At 29.1% G+C, this 16,163-nt stretch overlaps 1 protein-coding gene across 1 annotated transcript; it reads right to left on the bottom strand.

Moving 5' to 3' along the window:
• Positions 1-11,257: 11,257 nt before the first annotated feature.
• LOC113872345 (zinc finger CCCH domain-containing protein 30-like) lies at positions 11,258-15,426 on the bottom strand. Its single transcript, XM_027509836.1, has 2 exons — positions 15,216-15,426; positions 11,258-14,249 (listed from the first exon to the last, which is right to left on the bottom strand). Exon 2 carries the CDS (start codon positions 14,147-14,149, stop codon positions 12,062-12,064), a length of 2,088 nt encoding a protein of 695 aa, XP_027365637.1. The 5' UTR covers positions 14,150-14,249; positions 15,216-15,426; the 3' UTR covers positions 11,258-12,061.
• Positions 15,427-16,163: the final 737 nt, after the last annotated feature.

The raw sequence follows: 16,163 nt of genomic DNA on the forward strand, positions 1-16,163 counted from the left end.
TGAATTAAGGTGTGTGATTAGACACTTTGAATTTTTTAGAATTGGTCGTTAATAAGAATTATTGTTTTTACCTTCTCTCATTATCGCTTGGGTTAAGTGTTTCTATGGAAAGTTAAACCTCTCGTTTAATCCGCAGGATCTAGATATGTAAATCTAATTTGAGTTCTGGGCCAAATTACTCTAAATTTGTTCTTTTTTTTTCTAATCTCATATTTGTGTATTGCGATTGTAATAAATTTTTCTGTTGTTAGAATTTAAATTAGGACTCAATTGATGCTCTAATTTGATAATTAATACATATTAGGTTAAATGATAATTTGATTTAATTTATAATACTATTCAATTAGGTTATTCGATTGAATTAATAATTGGATTAGGTAATTGTTCAAATGCAGATTAAAATCTTTAGATACTGTGATAATCAGAGTTACACACATTTGGTATTTTGTATATTAATATTTCTTAATCTATTTTTATTCAATTTAAATTTGTTCATAGTTTTAATTTAATTAATTTGAACTTTTCAAACCCGCAAACTTTATATGCTTTATTAAATAATCTAAAATTGAATTTAACTGAAAATGTGTCTCTATGAATTGACTTAGGTTAAGTTCTATATTGTAAAATCCTTCAAAAAACTTAATTGTTTTTATAACAACTCGACATCATCTATGAGTATCCTTAGCTTCTTATGACAACCTAAAGTCATTATTTAAAGGGATACAACATCCTAGTCTTAAAATTTTTATGATTGATTCTTGTTGGAGTCTAAGTCTTTGCCATTTCATGTCATTTCAAACTTGGAGAGTTTGGTTATTACAATCTGTCATTAGTAGGAATTGTCAAAAGAATTTGACGATAATATTTAATAAATCCATATCTTGATACATTTTATGGATTATTGGAGTTTATTTTATAAAGATTTCTTACTAGTTTTATTATTGACTTTCACAGTTAAGCATAAGAGAGTTATTGATGTATTTTGGAATATTTTAAGCAAAAATTGAATAATTGTAGTTGGTATTGCATTTAAGCATGACTGTGCTTCGCACTTGACATGGGCTTGCTACGTTATCTAGCAATAGATTTGTGTTCAAAAGTCTAAATTCAAATTCAAACCTTGTAAAAGTTTGAATCCATATGTAAATTTGGAATTCAAATAGAGATTTCAGTTGAGATTTTAATTGCTGATAAAACTGATTTGGAAAGATAGAGTTTAACCGACTGAAAACTCAAGATACATTCTATATAAAGAAGACTTCATCAAGACTTTTTTTGGGCATTCTACACTTTTCTACATACTTCTTCCACCTCTTAGTTCTGACTTATTTGACTATTGAGAGTTATTGGAGATCATTGGCAAAGATAACGATGCTCCTGTTAGAGTCCGAGCGTGTGATTGAGTACCCCTTGGAGAACGAGACTCTTTTCATCTTTTGTTTTCTTTTGTATTTCTCTTGTTTGAATTCTTTTTCGTGTTTTATGAATTGCTTCATCATGTTTTTTGTTGTTTATTTTGGTATGAATGGCTAAATTCATAACTAGAGCTATGGTGGAACTTATTGCACACTCTGCAATTTTTACGTTTAATAATAATATTTTCTTTGTGTGTTTGGTTTTTATGCTATTGAATTAAATTATTCATGTTAAGAACTAATCACCCTTAATATCTCATAGTTAATTATATCGTAAGCGATCGTACACATGTAATTAATAGAATTATAAGATAAACATGTGTTTTTTATATTTTCTCTACCTTTTGTCTTGCATAATCATTGGAAGTAACCGCTTAAGAAAAAGAATATTAATATTGTATGATTATTAGATATTAATAGATTAAGTAAGGTTGGTTGGTAAACATTAAAAAAATTGACATTGAAATTAAATTAAAAAAAATATAGAGAAGTGTAATAGGTAAAATTATATGTTTTAAACTCTTTTCATTTAATTTCTGTCAAAAAGCTCTTTCATTTTTTCAAATTATTTTTTCAATTTAAATTATTTGTGACTTTTAATTCATTACGCATCCTTTTTATTTAAATAATTAAATCAAAGTATTTTTAATAATTAAAAATAATTTATATAAGATGATAACTATTTGCAAACTAAATTTTTAAACCTTTTATTACTTTTCTACGACCACTTTTGCCCACGAATAATAATCACTGGTAGCGAGGAACTTCGAACACGTTGCAATCCTTGGTAACTTTTGGATGTGTCAATCTGGAGGAGCTTCCTGGATGGTTTTCGACTTTGATTTGTCTCAAAAAACTTTGAATATGAGATTGCCTAAAATTGATTTCACTATCTGATAACATGCATCACCTCACAAAGCATGAATATTTAGAAATTGAATATTGTCTTGAATTACATAAAAGATACCAACCGAATGTCGGAGAGGACTGGCACAAAATATCACACGTCAAACAAGCTATCTTTCATCAACCATAACCAAAAGTAGAAGAGTAATTCTCGGACAACATAATCAAAAGTTTGAAGGTACAAATTTTCTCTCAATGAATTTTTGTAATATTGTTATCTAAACGACATTCTTTTCCTTTTACAACTTAGAGGAAGTGATTTTATTCTTTACCTTTACTATTATTTAGTTGTTTATTCTTTATATTTTTGCAGTGATTTTTGCACATTTTATATAGATTTTAACCTGTAAGATTATATATATTTATAGCTGAGCATATAGTTTTGCTCTTTATTTAGTATATTACATTTTATAACATCTTAAAGTTTAGTGTAGTAAATTATTTTTAATAATATATTAAAATTTCATTTTTAATTGAATACACATCTAAAATAGATTAAAAAAAAACGTAGTAAACATAAATTTGATACATCGATAATTTTAGTTTCAAATAAAATTGGAAGAATTTCGTTTATTATACTATTACTGAAAATTGTTCTTGGATTTTTCTGATGCATTTTAATGATATATCTTATTTTATTGTTATACTTTTATGTTAATCTTATGTAATTTAAAGAATTTTGAAACCATTGTTTTATACTTTCTATGTTTTATCTCTTTTTGTTTATAAACTTTCAATTGATAATGAAAACATAGTCTCTTAATTTGAACTCAACATAGTGTTGAGTGAAATATTGTTGAAAGATTAATAGAAATATAAAGATAAATACTTATGAGAAATTTAAATTTCATTTAGAAATATTTCTAAAATTTCAATAATTAGAATTTCAAATTAATTATACAAAGACTAAAATTTCATTTTAACTTCTGAAATAGTAAGTGCTAGATATTTAAGTTTCTAAAATTTAAAAAATATCATGTTGGTCTCACACTTACATTTTTATTAGATATTTTAATCTCTAAATTCAAATATTATTCAAAAATAATAATAAAATATTATATTGAGTTATATATTTGATTAAATAACTAATTAAAACAATATCATATATGATATGATATATGCTTTTATTTCATTTTGATTTTTAAGATTGATACTCGTTAAACATTTTAGTCTTTTAAATTTTTCATCTATACATCATTCTTCTTCGTTCTTTCTTACCAGAAAATATCATTGCCCTCAGCACTAACCTAGATAAAAGTAGACCCTAAAAATTAAAACTTTGAGAGTAAAAACAAATTGAGTAACGAGTTGTTCAAAGATCAAGGCCAAGGCAGCGATGGTATCAAGTGATTTTGGAAGATCAAAGGAAGACAATATTAAAAATTAAAATAAAATGAAAACATATATCATATCTTATATGATATCATTTTTATCATATAATTATTTATATATGTCACTTATCATGACATATTATCACTTTATTATTATTTATTAACGATATCTGGATATAGGGACTAAAATACTTGATATGAATATAGGTTAGATACTAATATGACATTTTTAAAATTTTAGAAATTAAAATATCCAATACTTACTATACCCTGTCAAGGACCAAAATAAGAGTTTAACCTTACATAGAAACATGCATGCTCAATAAGATATATGGAAAATGGTTAAACAAGCTGTCCAATGTATGTCAGTTCTCAAAATTATACTCTGTGAACTAATATTAAAGCACTTTCTATGTTTAACTTATTTTATGACTACAAAGGTTATAAGCTACAATACATTGTAATAATAGGGCTCATGTTTTTAAAATGAATAATCGTAACTTTTTTATGTCAATATAAAGTTTGATCGAGACACTTGTTCTCCTTATTTAAGGTTTGGAATGTGTTTTTTTTAAATTTTCAATGGTTGAATCGTTAATGGAAGATCTATAGTACGAGATATTAATTTTGCATAGTATTATATTTGCCTCAGAATCATTATTAATTACATGAATCATCACAGGCTCTTTGTAGTATATATTTTTGTACATTTATCAATTTTTTTTATTGGATAATTTTGTTTATATAAAAATATATTTTACCCGTACATTCATAACGAGATATAAACCATAAAGAAAGACTCTTTTCAGGTCAATCTTACGAGTGCATTTGCGGGAAGAGACTACAACAAGGTCATCACACCTACTTCTCTCATTTGATGCAGGATTTAGATCTTGCTACCCTTCATGGTATTTGTTTATCTTTTGAGGCTCTTAACTCACTTGAATCATTTGATCATGGAAAATTGCTTGATTATATGGCTTGTGCTCTCGTTAAAATCTTTTTAGTCTACTTCTGTTTGTTTCTAGGTTATTTGCAAACAACATCTATGTTCTGCGACTTAAGAAGTATTGACATTTCAGTAAGTAATACTCCTATATATGCATAAGAGGACTCCCTTCCTACAAATATTGGTTTTCCAAATTAAAAACGCTAATCTTTTTCTCCTCTCTTTTCTTGATGACTATTTACTAGAATGTTGCAGCCACTTTGGCATTTGTTCTAATGGAGTCAATTATGGAGCTTCTGATTTTACTTACTTTTCTTAATGGTAAGTTTAGAAAACTATTTTTTCTGTACAATCATAGCAAATGTCAGAGATGATGGTGTTTATGAGTAGTGAATGTTGATCATCCTTCTTATCCTAAGTTTTATAAACAAGGAAAAAATCAATTGTGATTGTCGATTGACTAGTGAAATCTTTTCATCTTTTTTCTCTTTCTTACTAGAAAGAAATTGTATTGAAGTTTCCTCCTTTCCGTACTATGATTCAGTTTACTTCTATCTTGTGGTTTGTGTTTGCTATTACTCCCAGTCCTATATGGCGGTGGCATTGGTGATTGGTGAGCATATTTAGCTCAGGCATGTTATCATTAAGCCTTGGCTTCATCGGTATACAAACTATTCTGTCTATTTAAATGATTAAGTTAAAGGGTATATTTGTAGGCTTTTGTCATTTCTTTTTTTTTTTTGGGCTGTGCAAAGAAGATTAACAGTTTGAATTACCAGTCGCTTCGCAATATTTTAGGAGAAATTGTTCCTTCACTTTTTATGCAATAGATTGTTTGTTCCGAACAAAAAGGAAATTTAATTGCATGCATAACTATAAATCCCTAACAAATCATCGAATAATGTATATGACAAAAGATTAAAAAGATGCAGCATTAATAAACTTTCATTTGCAGGACTAGTACTGGAACAAGACCTTGGAAATTGCTCAAGGAAAACTTTGCACAACTCGAATAGTTTCATGCCATTGTGAATTTTGGTATCTAGACTCTCAAGTTTACAGCTCAATCCACATAAACATTGAAGAGAGTATTCCCATCATGGAGTGCTAGTGGCAATGATTACTCCCTTTGCGAGCCAAAGGGTTGTTTAAATTTGAAATGATTTCTTTACTTCTCATGAATACAAAATGAGGATATGTATATAAAAGATAATGCTTGATCTGAGATGAAACTTTATGAAAGGCGAGAATATATCAACATTTCTCATTTATCCTAAATGATTATGCTTTCAATTAAAATACCTTGAACATCAGTCTACAATGATTGCCACAATGAAGATGAACTGTTGCTTCACATGGTATACCAGAGCACAGTTTGAATAGCTTTATAAAGAAGTTTTATTCAGTTTTTATAATTATTTTTTTCTCATATAAAGATTTTTCATAAGTTTATTTAAACTGGGCTTACTTCCCAATTTGAGAACATTTAAAAACGTGGACATGGAACAATTCCAAATTCATCTGAGCAACACACTAGCTGGTCAAAACTTCTTGCTCATCTTGGATGACATATGGAATGAGGATCATGTTATGTGTTGAATAGAAGGATGTAATACAAGTCGTTGCCAAAAAAAGTAAAATTTTAAATTAATTTCTTATAATTATATATTGATTTAGGTACATATTTATCTATCTGTGTGTATGTATGAACCAGTGTCTATCAATTGAATGACGATCATTTACATATTTCCACCAAGAATAGCATTTTAGTTTACTTTTTGTGTTGCTAACTATGAAAATATTAAGATCATAGAAAAATAAAAGTAAATATTGCTGACACCTTAGAAAAAGGGATTAATTTTGCCGAGAAGATTCCTTAACCGTCTGGCCGTATAGGCATTGACATTTGAGGATGGTAGAGAAAAAAGAGAGGTTCACAAGCAAAACAATACAAAAAGAAAGACAGTGTGAAAGCTCTTTACACTTTCTTTATCATCACAAGACAACAAAAAGAATTTTGCTTTGTGAGTTGTGACTATGTTACAGCTACCAAGCAAGCACGCTTCATCAGATGAATATAAAAATATTCCTTAAAAGAGAACGCTGGCTAGCTATGACATGCATTTTATAGCATTCTAATTCCTTTTGCAAAAAGTAGGAATAAAAGGGAGAACAAATCAAGATGATAGGCATAAATTTGTCAAAAGGAAAATCATATGGCTGTGAAGATAGTTATTTAATTCCTTTGCGATAAGTTAGATTAAAGGGAATTATTATAGCAGATTTAACTTTATTGCTATTCATTTGGCTATCGAAGTCATCACTTCCAACTTGCTAAAGCATATAAATAACACAACACTGGTACCCATTTTTCCACGTAAGTGTAACATCGTTACCAAGTTATGTGTTTAGGGTAGATTTTGAATTACTTATGTAACTGGTTCCACCATGGTTACTAATATTTTTTAAAATCAATTATTAAGTTGTAGATATTATATGCAACTTATATATTATAAAAAGAAAAAAATAGTAGTATAATCTGACTTATGTTTTTTAGTTCTTTTGTTTATAAATGTATATACAGTATCATGATTGTTGCAATTATATAATTGACGATAGAGTTAGCAATTTTTACACACTCAAATTATTTATGTACTTATTATTGTTGTATTAGATGAAAAAAATGAAAAAAAATATTTAATTGAGAGCTACTTTGATTATTTATTATTATTATCTCTCATTTTATATGTAATTAATTTATGATTAATAATACCAATAGATATAATAATGATATTACTTTTGTTTACAGATTACATTACAAAACTTTCTAATATATTGTTAATGATTTTAGAGAAGTGAAAAAGAAGCACATAATAAAGACTCAGTTTGAGTAAGCTTTTATAAAAGTCTTATTAGAAAAAAAAAGTATAAAAAATAATAAAAATTTTCTTATAAATTAGAAACAACCTATTTTCTCAAATCTTAAAAAAAAAATTCTCAGAAAATAGAGAAATATATATTATTTTTTAACTTATAAAAGAAATTTATTTATTTTTTATACGAAATTTTTTCTCTTAACGGAAATTTTTCTAAAAATTCATCTAAAAAATTAAAATATAAATAATTTATTTTAAATTAAAAAATAAAAGTCATACATGTAACATATGCAGAAGCGGAGTGCGGAAGGAGGGGGAGCCGCCCAACGTTTTATGATACTTATATTTTTATATATAAAACATATTTTATTATTATTCTGACTTAAATATATTTTTTCTAATATTTTTATACAATTTTAATTTTTATCTATTTTTGTTATTTTTAGTTCATAATTTTTTTAATTTAATTATTTTAGTCCTCAGTCACAACATGATTAATTAAAAAGTTATCATGCGTTGATTTTTATTATATCACATTATTGAAAGGATTAAAAGTATTAAAATTAGAAAAATTATAATCTAAAATAAAAAAGAAATATTCGAAGGACAAAAATTAAAATTTTGTAAAATTATATAAACTAAAAATATATTTAAATCATATATATTATTTTAAAAGTTTGATAAAATTATATATAACTAATATCAATTTTAGCATTTAATAGGTTAAAATATTAATTTTTTCTTAAATATATATTTTTTATCCTTCAACATATATTATATTTTGATTAGTTCCTATAATTTCTTTTAGTCTTTACATATTTTAAAATTATTGATTTTGGTATCATCTATAAATGATACATGATACAAAGAGAAATAGGATATGGCAATTTTAAGTTAATCACATCATCGTTTAATAATGATTGGCGACTAAAATTAATAATTATAAAAATATAAAAATTCAAATAAAAAATAATTTTTTAAAAACCAAAATCAAAATGTGATTATTTTAAGAAACAAAATATTTATTGAAGGTTATTTTTTATGGCCCTGTAACTGTGCTATAAAAATCGTAAAATTGATGAGAGGAAATGTAAAGATATAATGAGAACCACACGCATCACCTCAAATGGAGCAACTAATAATTTAAAACGAAATAGTATGTACTAAATGTGAAATTTCACAAAACTTTTTAAGTGGTTACTTTTAATGATTTAAAACTTTTAGATTAAACCCTGAAAATAATTTTAATAATTTCGCATTCTATTAAAGTTCAGAACAGGTTATGTATTGTTTTAGAGTTTTGATTTAGGTAACAAAAAAAAAAGCTTCAAATATTTCTCAATAGTATATTGCCACAAACTAATGGGATCATGTATCTTGTTTCAATTAGTTTCATCTGAACCCGTAAATTGAATTATTTTTCTATTTTATTTTATTGTCAATATAACTGGTTAACTTTGGATTTAGTTAATTTTAACTCAATCTGATCTATGAACCAAAACTGAACCCAATTTTGTCTATTGTTTTTCAATGGATTTCTTTGGAGTTATTACTTTTTAGCACCACTCTATTGTATTAATTACATGACCTTCTCTCTGTCTAGGGATGGCAATGGGTAAAGTACCCGATGGGCACCCGCAAAATTTACCCACAATTGGTAGGGTATTTACCCGCTATACGGGTACGGGTATGGGTGTGGGTAAAAACCTGTAAATTTTAATGAGGATGGGTGCGAGTATGAGTATCTAAGTACCCACCCCGCCCCATACCCGCATATATATATATATGCTTAAACTTTATTCTATAATTATGAATTGAATTTTTGTATTATTATATTACTTATGTGAAGTTATATAAGATTAATATAAAAATATATTTAATAATAAAGTAAACCAAAAAATTTATTTTGGTTTATATTTTTAATAAAAAAATTTATTTACTATTTTATATCATTTAATTAGGCTAACACAATTTAATTATTACATAGTTAATATGAGATTGACTTTTTTTAAAATATTATTTATATATGACACACATAAAATATTTTTTACACAAATATTTTTATTAATAAAATCATATTGATGATTAAATCATAAAGTGAATGATAAATAATAAATATATTATAAATTTTACAATCACCTACTATTACCGTAAACTTATTATTTATTAATAATATTTAAATTTTATTTTTATATTTTAATTTAAAATAATATTTTTTTATGCAACATATGTATTACAAGCACAACTATAATCTATTGAATCTAAATAATATTATTCTTACTATTTATTCACATTCAAAGAAGTTTTTGAAAAGATATAAATATAAAAAAATTATTGTTAATTTTTATTTGTTAATTTTTTTAAGATAAAAAAGTATAATTTTTTTTAATATACACGTATATTTCTTTATTATAAAATTTTATTGTAACTATTTATCTTTTATTCAAATTTTTTTAAAATTTATATATATTATAAATATTTAATTCACTAAAATAATTTTTTAAAAATTTATATTTTTGATAAAATACTTTCGTATAGTATATGAGTTAAAAAATACTAGTATTAATATATATATATATATATATATATATATTATATTTATTATTTTAATTAAATCTATTATTTTTCTTACACTTTCAAATTCAAAAGTTAAAAAAAATATTTTATGTATCAACTTTCTATCGTTAGTATTGAACTTCTCTACTCTAACTCTATTCACATTCTCAATGTCTGTCTCACTAAAACTTAATAACTATAAAATGTTATTCATTAGAGTTAGTTTTTAATGCCGTCACAAGAGGTTACTAAGTGATCCCACACGAAGGGACAACCATTGTACAGATCTATTTCGTTGTCGTTCTGACATTACCAATCAATCAAATCTCACACAAGATAGGATTATCACTGACAAATAACTTGTGTGTTTAGTTTTGCTTATTGTTTCTAAGAATTTTAGTCTAGAAAATTATTATATTAAGATACATTTAACATTTATGATCTTTGAATATTTGTTTTTTATCTATATTTGTACCTTGTTCGACAACTACATATTGAATTTTTGTATTATTATGCTACTTATGTGAAATTATATAAACATATTTTTCTTTATAAACATTTTTTTCTCAAACAAGCACGGGTAATGGGTACAAGACGGGTATGCGGGTACTCAGAGGGTACGGGTACGGGGATTAATGTTCATACCCACGCGGGTATGGGTCCGAGTACGGGTATTTTTTTAAAACACAGGTATGAGGATGGGTACTGTAGTACCCTACCCATCCCCTACTCATTGTCATCCCTATCTCTGTCTAGTGGAATTTAATTATGGAATGTTTGTTTAATGCATTTAAAATATTAAATTTCAAAAATAAATTTATAATTTACTTCTAAAATTTAGTTTTCAATATAATTTTACAGCTTCGAAAAGTTAAATTTTAAAAGTGATTTAACATATCTTCCGAAATTTAATTTTTAAAAATATTTTAAAAAATAAATTCTAAAAAAGATGGTGTAGAAAGCAATTTTCTATCTTTGGATCATTGGTCCGGTTCAATACTGAAATTAGTGAAGCAAATAAACTTTTTCAAAACTATTAAAATTCTTTACCTCGTTTATCTTATGCTGATTAACAAAAATGGGAATGATTTTTGGCTACTATATGTTTAAGCCTAACCAGATCCAGCTATTACAAAGCGATGGTTCAATACATGGATAGAAGCAGCAGCTGTAATAACCAGGTGGTAATTGACACGAAAGGCACCAATCAAGAACTCAAGGTACAATGAAAATATATAAATATTAATTGAAATCTCCATATCATGTAAAGAAAGGGGGAGAATCCATGAAAATATATTGATATAATTGAAATCTATGCATATTCTAGTATTCTACAGCACCAAACCCATAAATAGGATTTGGAAGTTCAGAACAGTTAAGGCATAAAGTATTTAATTGCCAATCAGGAACTGTAATGGCGGGATCAAGTTGGATTAAGAAAGGAATTAGAATCATACAGCAACAAACTTTAATTGAATGCTACACATGGAAGTAACAATCTTCCAAGATCTCTAATTTACCCCCACCCTACCATATCCACTATTATGTTATCCAAATTACGTAGAGAAATATCATCTAGCATCTTGTATTTTCACCCCCAAAACTGGACCGATAGGGAGTCTTAAGTAAATTATAACTCCAATGACCCTCGTAATTTCTTTTTCTACCCAAAAACGAAAGGAAGAAAAGGAAAAGGAGGGATTAAACTTCAGAATAGAGCTTCATTTTGATAGAACATTTACTCATTATGGAAGGAAAAAAATACAGGAATGTGAACCTAAGACTTGAAATATTGGCAGCCAAAAAACCCTACACTGTGAGCAGTTGTCTAAACACTACCCCGTAGTTTTCTTGACTTTCCTATGTTACTCTTGTAACACTAAGTTTGAAAATGAATTTCCTCTTTCTACTTCCTTTCATGGTTACTATAATCTTCTTCCATCAACACCAACAAAACTTCAAATAAGCACTATATATTTATTTACTGAAACTTTTCTTGTTGACTACCTCGGGTCAGCAAGACCTATTTTAATTTTGCTGAGCCACAAGATGATCAAGCTTCATTTGTTCAAGCCTCGCTCTTAACACAGCATGATCAACAGTCTCCATTTGTGCACGCGTATTTGAAACCTCACCAGAGGATCCAGCTGCTTCAACATTTGAGACAGCCAAATTTTCCTTAACCTCAGATGGAGATTCTTTAACAAGTGACTGGACCCATGACAAATCAGGCTCCTCTTCATTATTCCCAAACTCAAATGACGATGATCTACGTAGCTTACCTAATTGATCTGAATTGACAGCCCAATCCAATGTACCATTGGAGGGTCCCCACTTTGACCAAGAATTGATAGGAGAACCAGTAGCAGCAGCAACAGTAGTAGAATTGGAGCCAAGTTCCCTGGAGCTAAGGCTGCGAAATTGTAGCTGCTTCTCACGTTGAGCCAGCACAGAAATCCTAGAGCTCATTGGAGAAAGAGGTTCTACATTCCGTGGAGACATCCTTCCTGATGTTTGAACCCCAAAAGAGGCCTGCAATAAGGGATTGTCAACATTTTTAGAAGAGAAGTTTGTGCTCACAGGTGACAGCAAGCTTTGCTGCTGCTGAAATTGGTTAAGGACAGCCGATTTATGTGTTGGTGAATAAACAGCTGAAGCCAATGCTGGATCAGAAAATCGAGGGGATGAACTCTCAGAAGAGAATATATCATCAAGATTTGAAGGGGTCAGGCGGCCAGAGCGGTTGATAGTATTAGACTGTTGAGAGAGGTAAGATAACTCATTAAGGAGCTGTTGTTGCTGAACGTCATATTCAGGCAACAAGTCAAAGTCATCCAAAGGAATATCTCTGGCATTGAGGGAAGATCTCAGACGACTGGAATGAAGACTACTCCCTGGCAGATGCAACGCTGGGACATTTTGTTGGGACCAAGCAACAGATGAGTGTTGCATGCCATTAGCAGAGGGTGACATAGGTGGAGTGAATGGTGAAGGAGACATGACAGACATTGAGGAAGGAGAGCCAGGCAACATGCTCATGGCTGCAGCAAAATCCATAGCAGAAGATGTGCTTGAGCGGGGTGATGGTACAGCAGAACCAGTTGAAACATATAATGGCCGAAGTTCCTCAACAGTGTGGGCAAAAAAGCAAACTCTTCTGGAGCAACTTGTCCCATCCTTGCAAAGACGAGTCCGATATTGTGCTGGATGCAGCCAGCACTCAAAAACTCCATGAGCATATTCACACATATCTCCTCGTCTGCAAGCACCCTTCCGAAAATCAGGACAAGGGACACAGCTGTAATGGTACTTTCTCGGATCCCTTCTCCGGGCATTCTCCCCTGGATGAACAAAAGGACATTCAGTCCAATCATGTGAATAAGCACGTGAACAAGGTCGAACCTTGAAAGAATACATTCGGAATTCATCAGTTGAATATATGCTATTCTTGATGTCAGGAAGGGACGGATCAACAGGATATTCTTTCTTCTCTGATGCAGAAGAAACATGGCCATCATTTAGCTTTAACTTCAACAGTAAATCTGGTGCAGAAGGAGACCCATTCTCTGGTGAAGCAGACAAAGGTGGAGAATATGTGTTTGATGGAGCCGTGGTCACCCTAAGATTACACACCGCAATGGAATCATCAATTTGAAGAAGTTCTTCAAGATTATTTTTCAAAGATGCAAGCTTAGGAGGAACAACAATGACATCAATCGGATGATGACCATTTCCATCCACAGAATTTTGATCAGCCCCTGCTGCTAGAAGCAGTTTAACAACCTCTACAGCATTCTCAGCCCCGCCTGATGCTGCACAATGAAGGGCAGTGCTTTTGTCGAGCCCACAAGGTTTATTAATATCACAACCCGAAAGTGAAAGAATCAGTTTAATAACATCAATGCTGCCATAAGTAGCAGCAACCATCAATGGTGTTCTGAGCTCATTGACCATCTGCCTTGATCCCTTCCGATGGCTGTACCATAGTCCTACCTCATCTACACAGGAAGGATCCCGCTCAATCATTCGTTTGAAACCTTCAACATTGTTATTAGCTGCAAGCTCAAGCAAACTTGCAAATGAATCTTCAGTCTCAATGGTCAAGCGATTCATCATGTAGCTTCAGGGTTGAGATGCGCTTCACAAAATAAGAAATAGAGTTGGAGATAGCACTGGCTTTAATTTCTCCAAATGCTTTCATTTGCAGCAGGTTTAACTGAGAAAAAACACCACAAACCCATTAAAACTAACCTTCAAAGACACCTTGATTATATGAAATCAAAAAAGAAAAATCAGCAAGCTTCAAAATGCATAAACACGTGAAGTTTCCAATTATAAGCAGGTAATTATGCGTCAAATAGAACCTCTAAACTATAAAAAGAGAAAGGCTAAGATAAACAATCATTTTCCAATTTTAAAACAGTCACATAAGACAATAAAGATACAAGGGATATTAAAGGACATTAGAAACAACACAAACCTGTTCATCAACCCAGGAGCAAGGAAGTCAAACAGTGAACGATCCACTCAACTTAACAGAACATGTTTACCATAAAAAAAATTCAGATTTCAAAACACCCATAAAAAACAGAAGAACATCATTCAAAACAAGACTATTTTCCCAAGGGCACCCTTGTCTTTTCAGCGCATGGCAAGAGAGATACAACAACCAAATCCACTTCAGCACGAAAAAGTCTAAGATTATGTAATCCAAGAAAGAGTCAAAAAAAGACAACGATTGAGCCAATAAGGCATGAACTGATCTCAAGTGCCCATTGACGTGAAAACAATTTCATGATCAAACTAGTGATGAATTTTATCATATCTCTAAAACCCATTTTCTCGAACAATAACTCAAAAAAAAAAAAAAAAGTTAGTACTTAGCAAGTTCTTCCATTTTTTTTCCTACAAAAGCAATGAACACCAACTCAAATTTACATTACTTCAACTACGATCATCATCTCAAAAAATAAGTTACAAAACAAGAAGCACCAACAAAAAGTGAGCGAAAATAAAGCAACACAGTGAAACTGAGATTTTTTGTTTTCTTCGATACAGCACACCAAACGAATTAAAGTGAAGACAGTGATTCTATTTTCACAATCAAACCATTTGAACGTGAAAAACAGATTCAAAAAAGAAACTTGAACATGATCTGAACTTTGATAGAACTGAATCTTACGAGTTCTCGTTTGCCGTAAAAGAAAAAGCCATCAGTGAGAAAGAGAGAGATCTCAACGGAAGCAGAGTAGCTGAAGGGAGCTTAAGACTAAGGGTGTTTGGATAGCGAGAAAATCTGGAAGTGGGAGAGAAAAATAGTTTGACAGAGAAAGAAAATTCGCGAGAAAAGAGGAGCCAGCAAGAGTGCCTCTTCTTCTTTCTCCATTTACTATGCTCTTTGCGAAAAAAAGAAAGAAAGAAAGAAAAAGACGCTTAAGTTTTAAAATTAATTATCACGTGTATTTTATTAATTTTTTTGTTTAGATAAAATCGCCAAGCCAATAAGATTAGAAGACAGAAATGTTTTTAATACAGCTAATTAAAAATACTTTCAGGTGTAAAGTATTTTTGGAATATACGTACATGAAAAAGTAAACTAATAATAGCATATAATATTACATGTAATATGTAATTTAAATAATTAATATGCAATTTAAATAATTTAAATTCGATAAAAAAATAAAGATAAAAGACTAAATAAAGCCAGCTGAAAGTTACGGATTCAGCAGCATACTTTTTTTATATTTTTTTAATTAATCTGTTTCGAAAAGGTTAAAATAATTTTTGAAGTCATAAATTTATAAAAGAAATATTTTAATTGTAAAAATACATTAAAAAGTATGTTTTTAATTTTGCTTTATTTATTATTCTCACTTTCGTGCTTTTTTATTTGCCAATAATATTAAGGACTCGATCGTCATCTAGTAAAACTGTAGGGATAGAAATGTATTTTCACTATGCCTCTATTTCTACAACCTTCCTCTGCAGGGGGGTCTATATTTACGCCCCAAAAAAATTTAATGCTTTAAGTAATATTTTATTCTTTAAAAATATTATGCCTTCTAATTTATTTTTATAAAAAATTTATTTAATTTTAGTTTGTTATTATAGACTAAAACTACTTTCTTTT

This window comes from Abrus precatorius, unplaced genomic scaffold, assembly GCF_003935025.1.
Source record: "Abrus precatorius isolate BTA unplaced genomic scaffold, Abrus_2018 Scaffold7, whole genome shotgun sequence".
NCBI lineage: Eukaryota > Viridiplantae > Streptophyta > Magnoliopsida > Fabales > Fabaceae > Abrus > Abrus precatorius.

What these genes read in the sequence shown, in the direction of transcription:
- LOC113872345 (XM_027509836.1), bottom strand. Translation starts at nt 14,149, where the DNA reads ATGATGAATCGCTTGACCATTGAGACTGAAGATTCATTTGCAAGTTTG.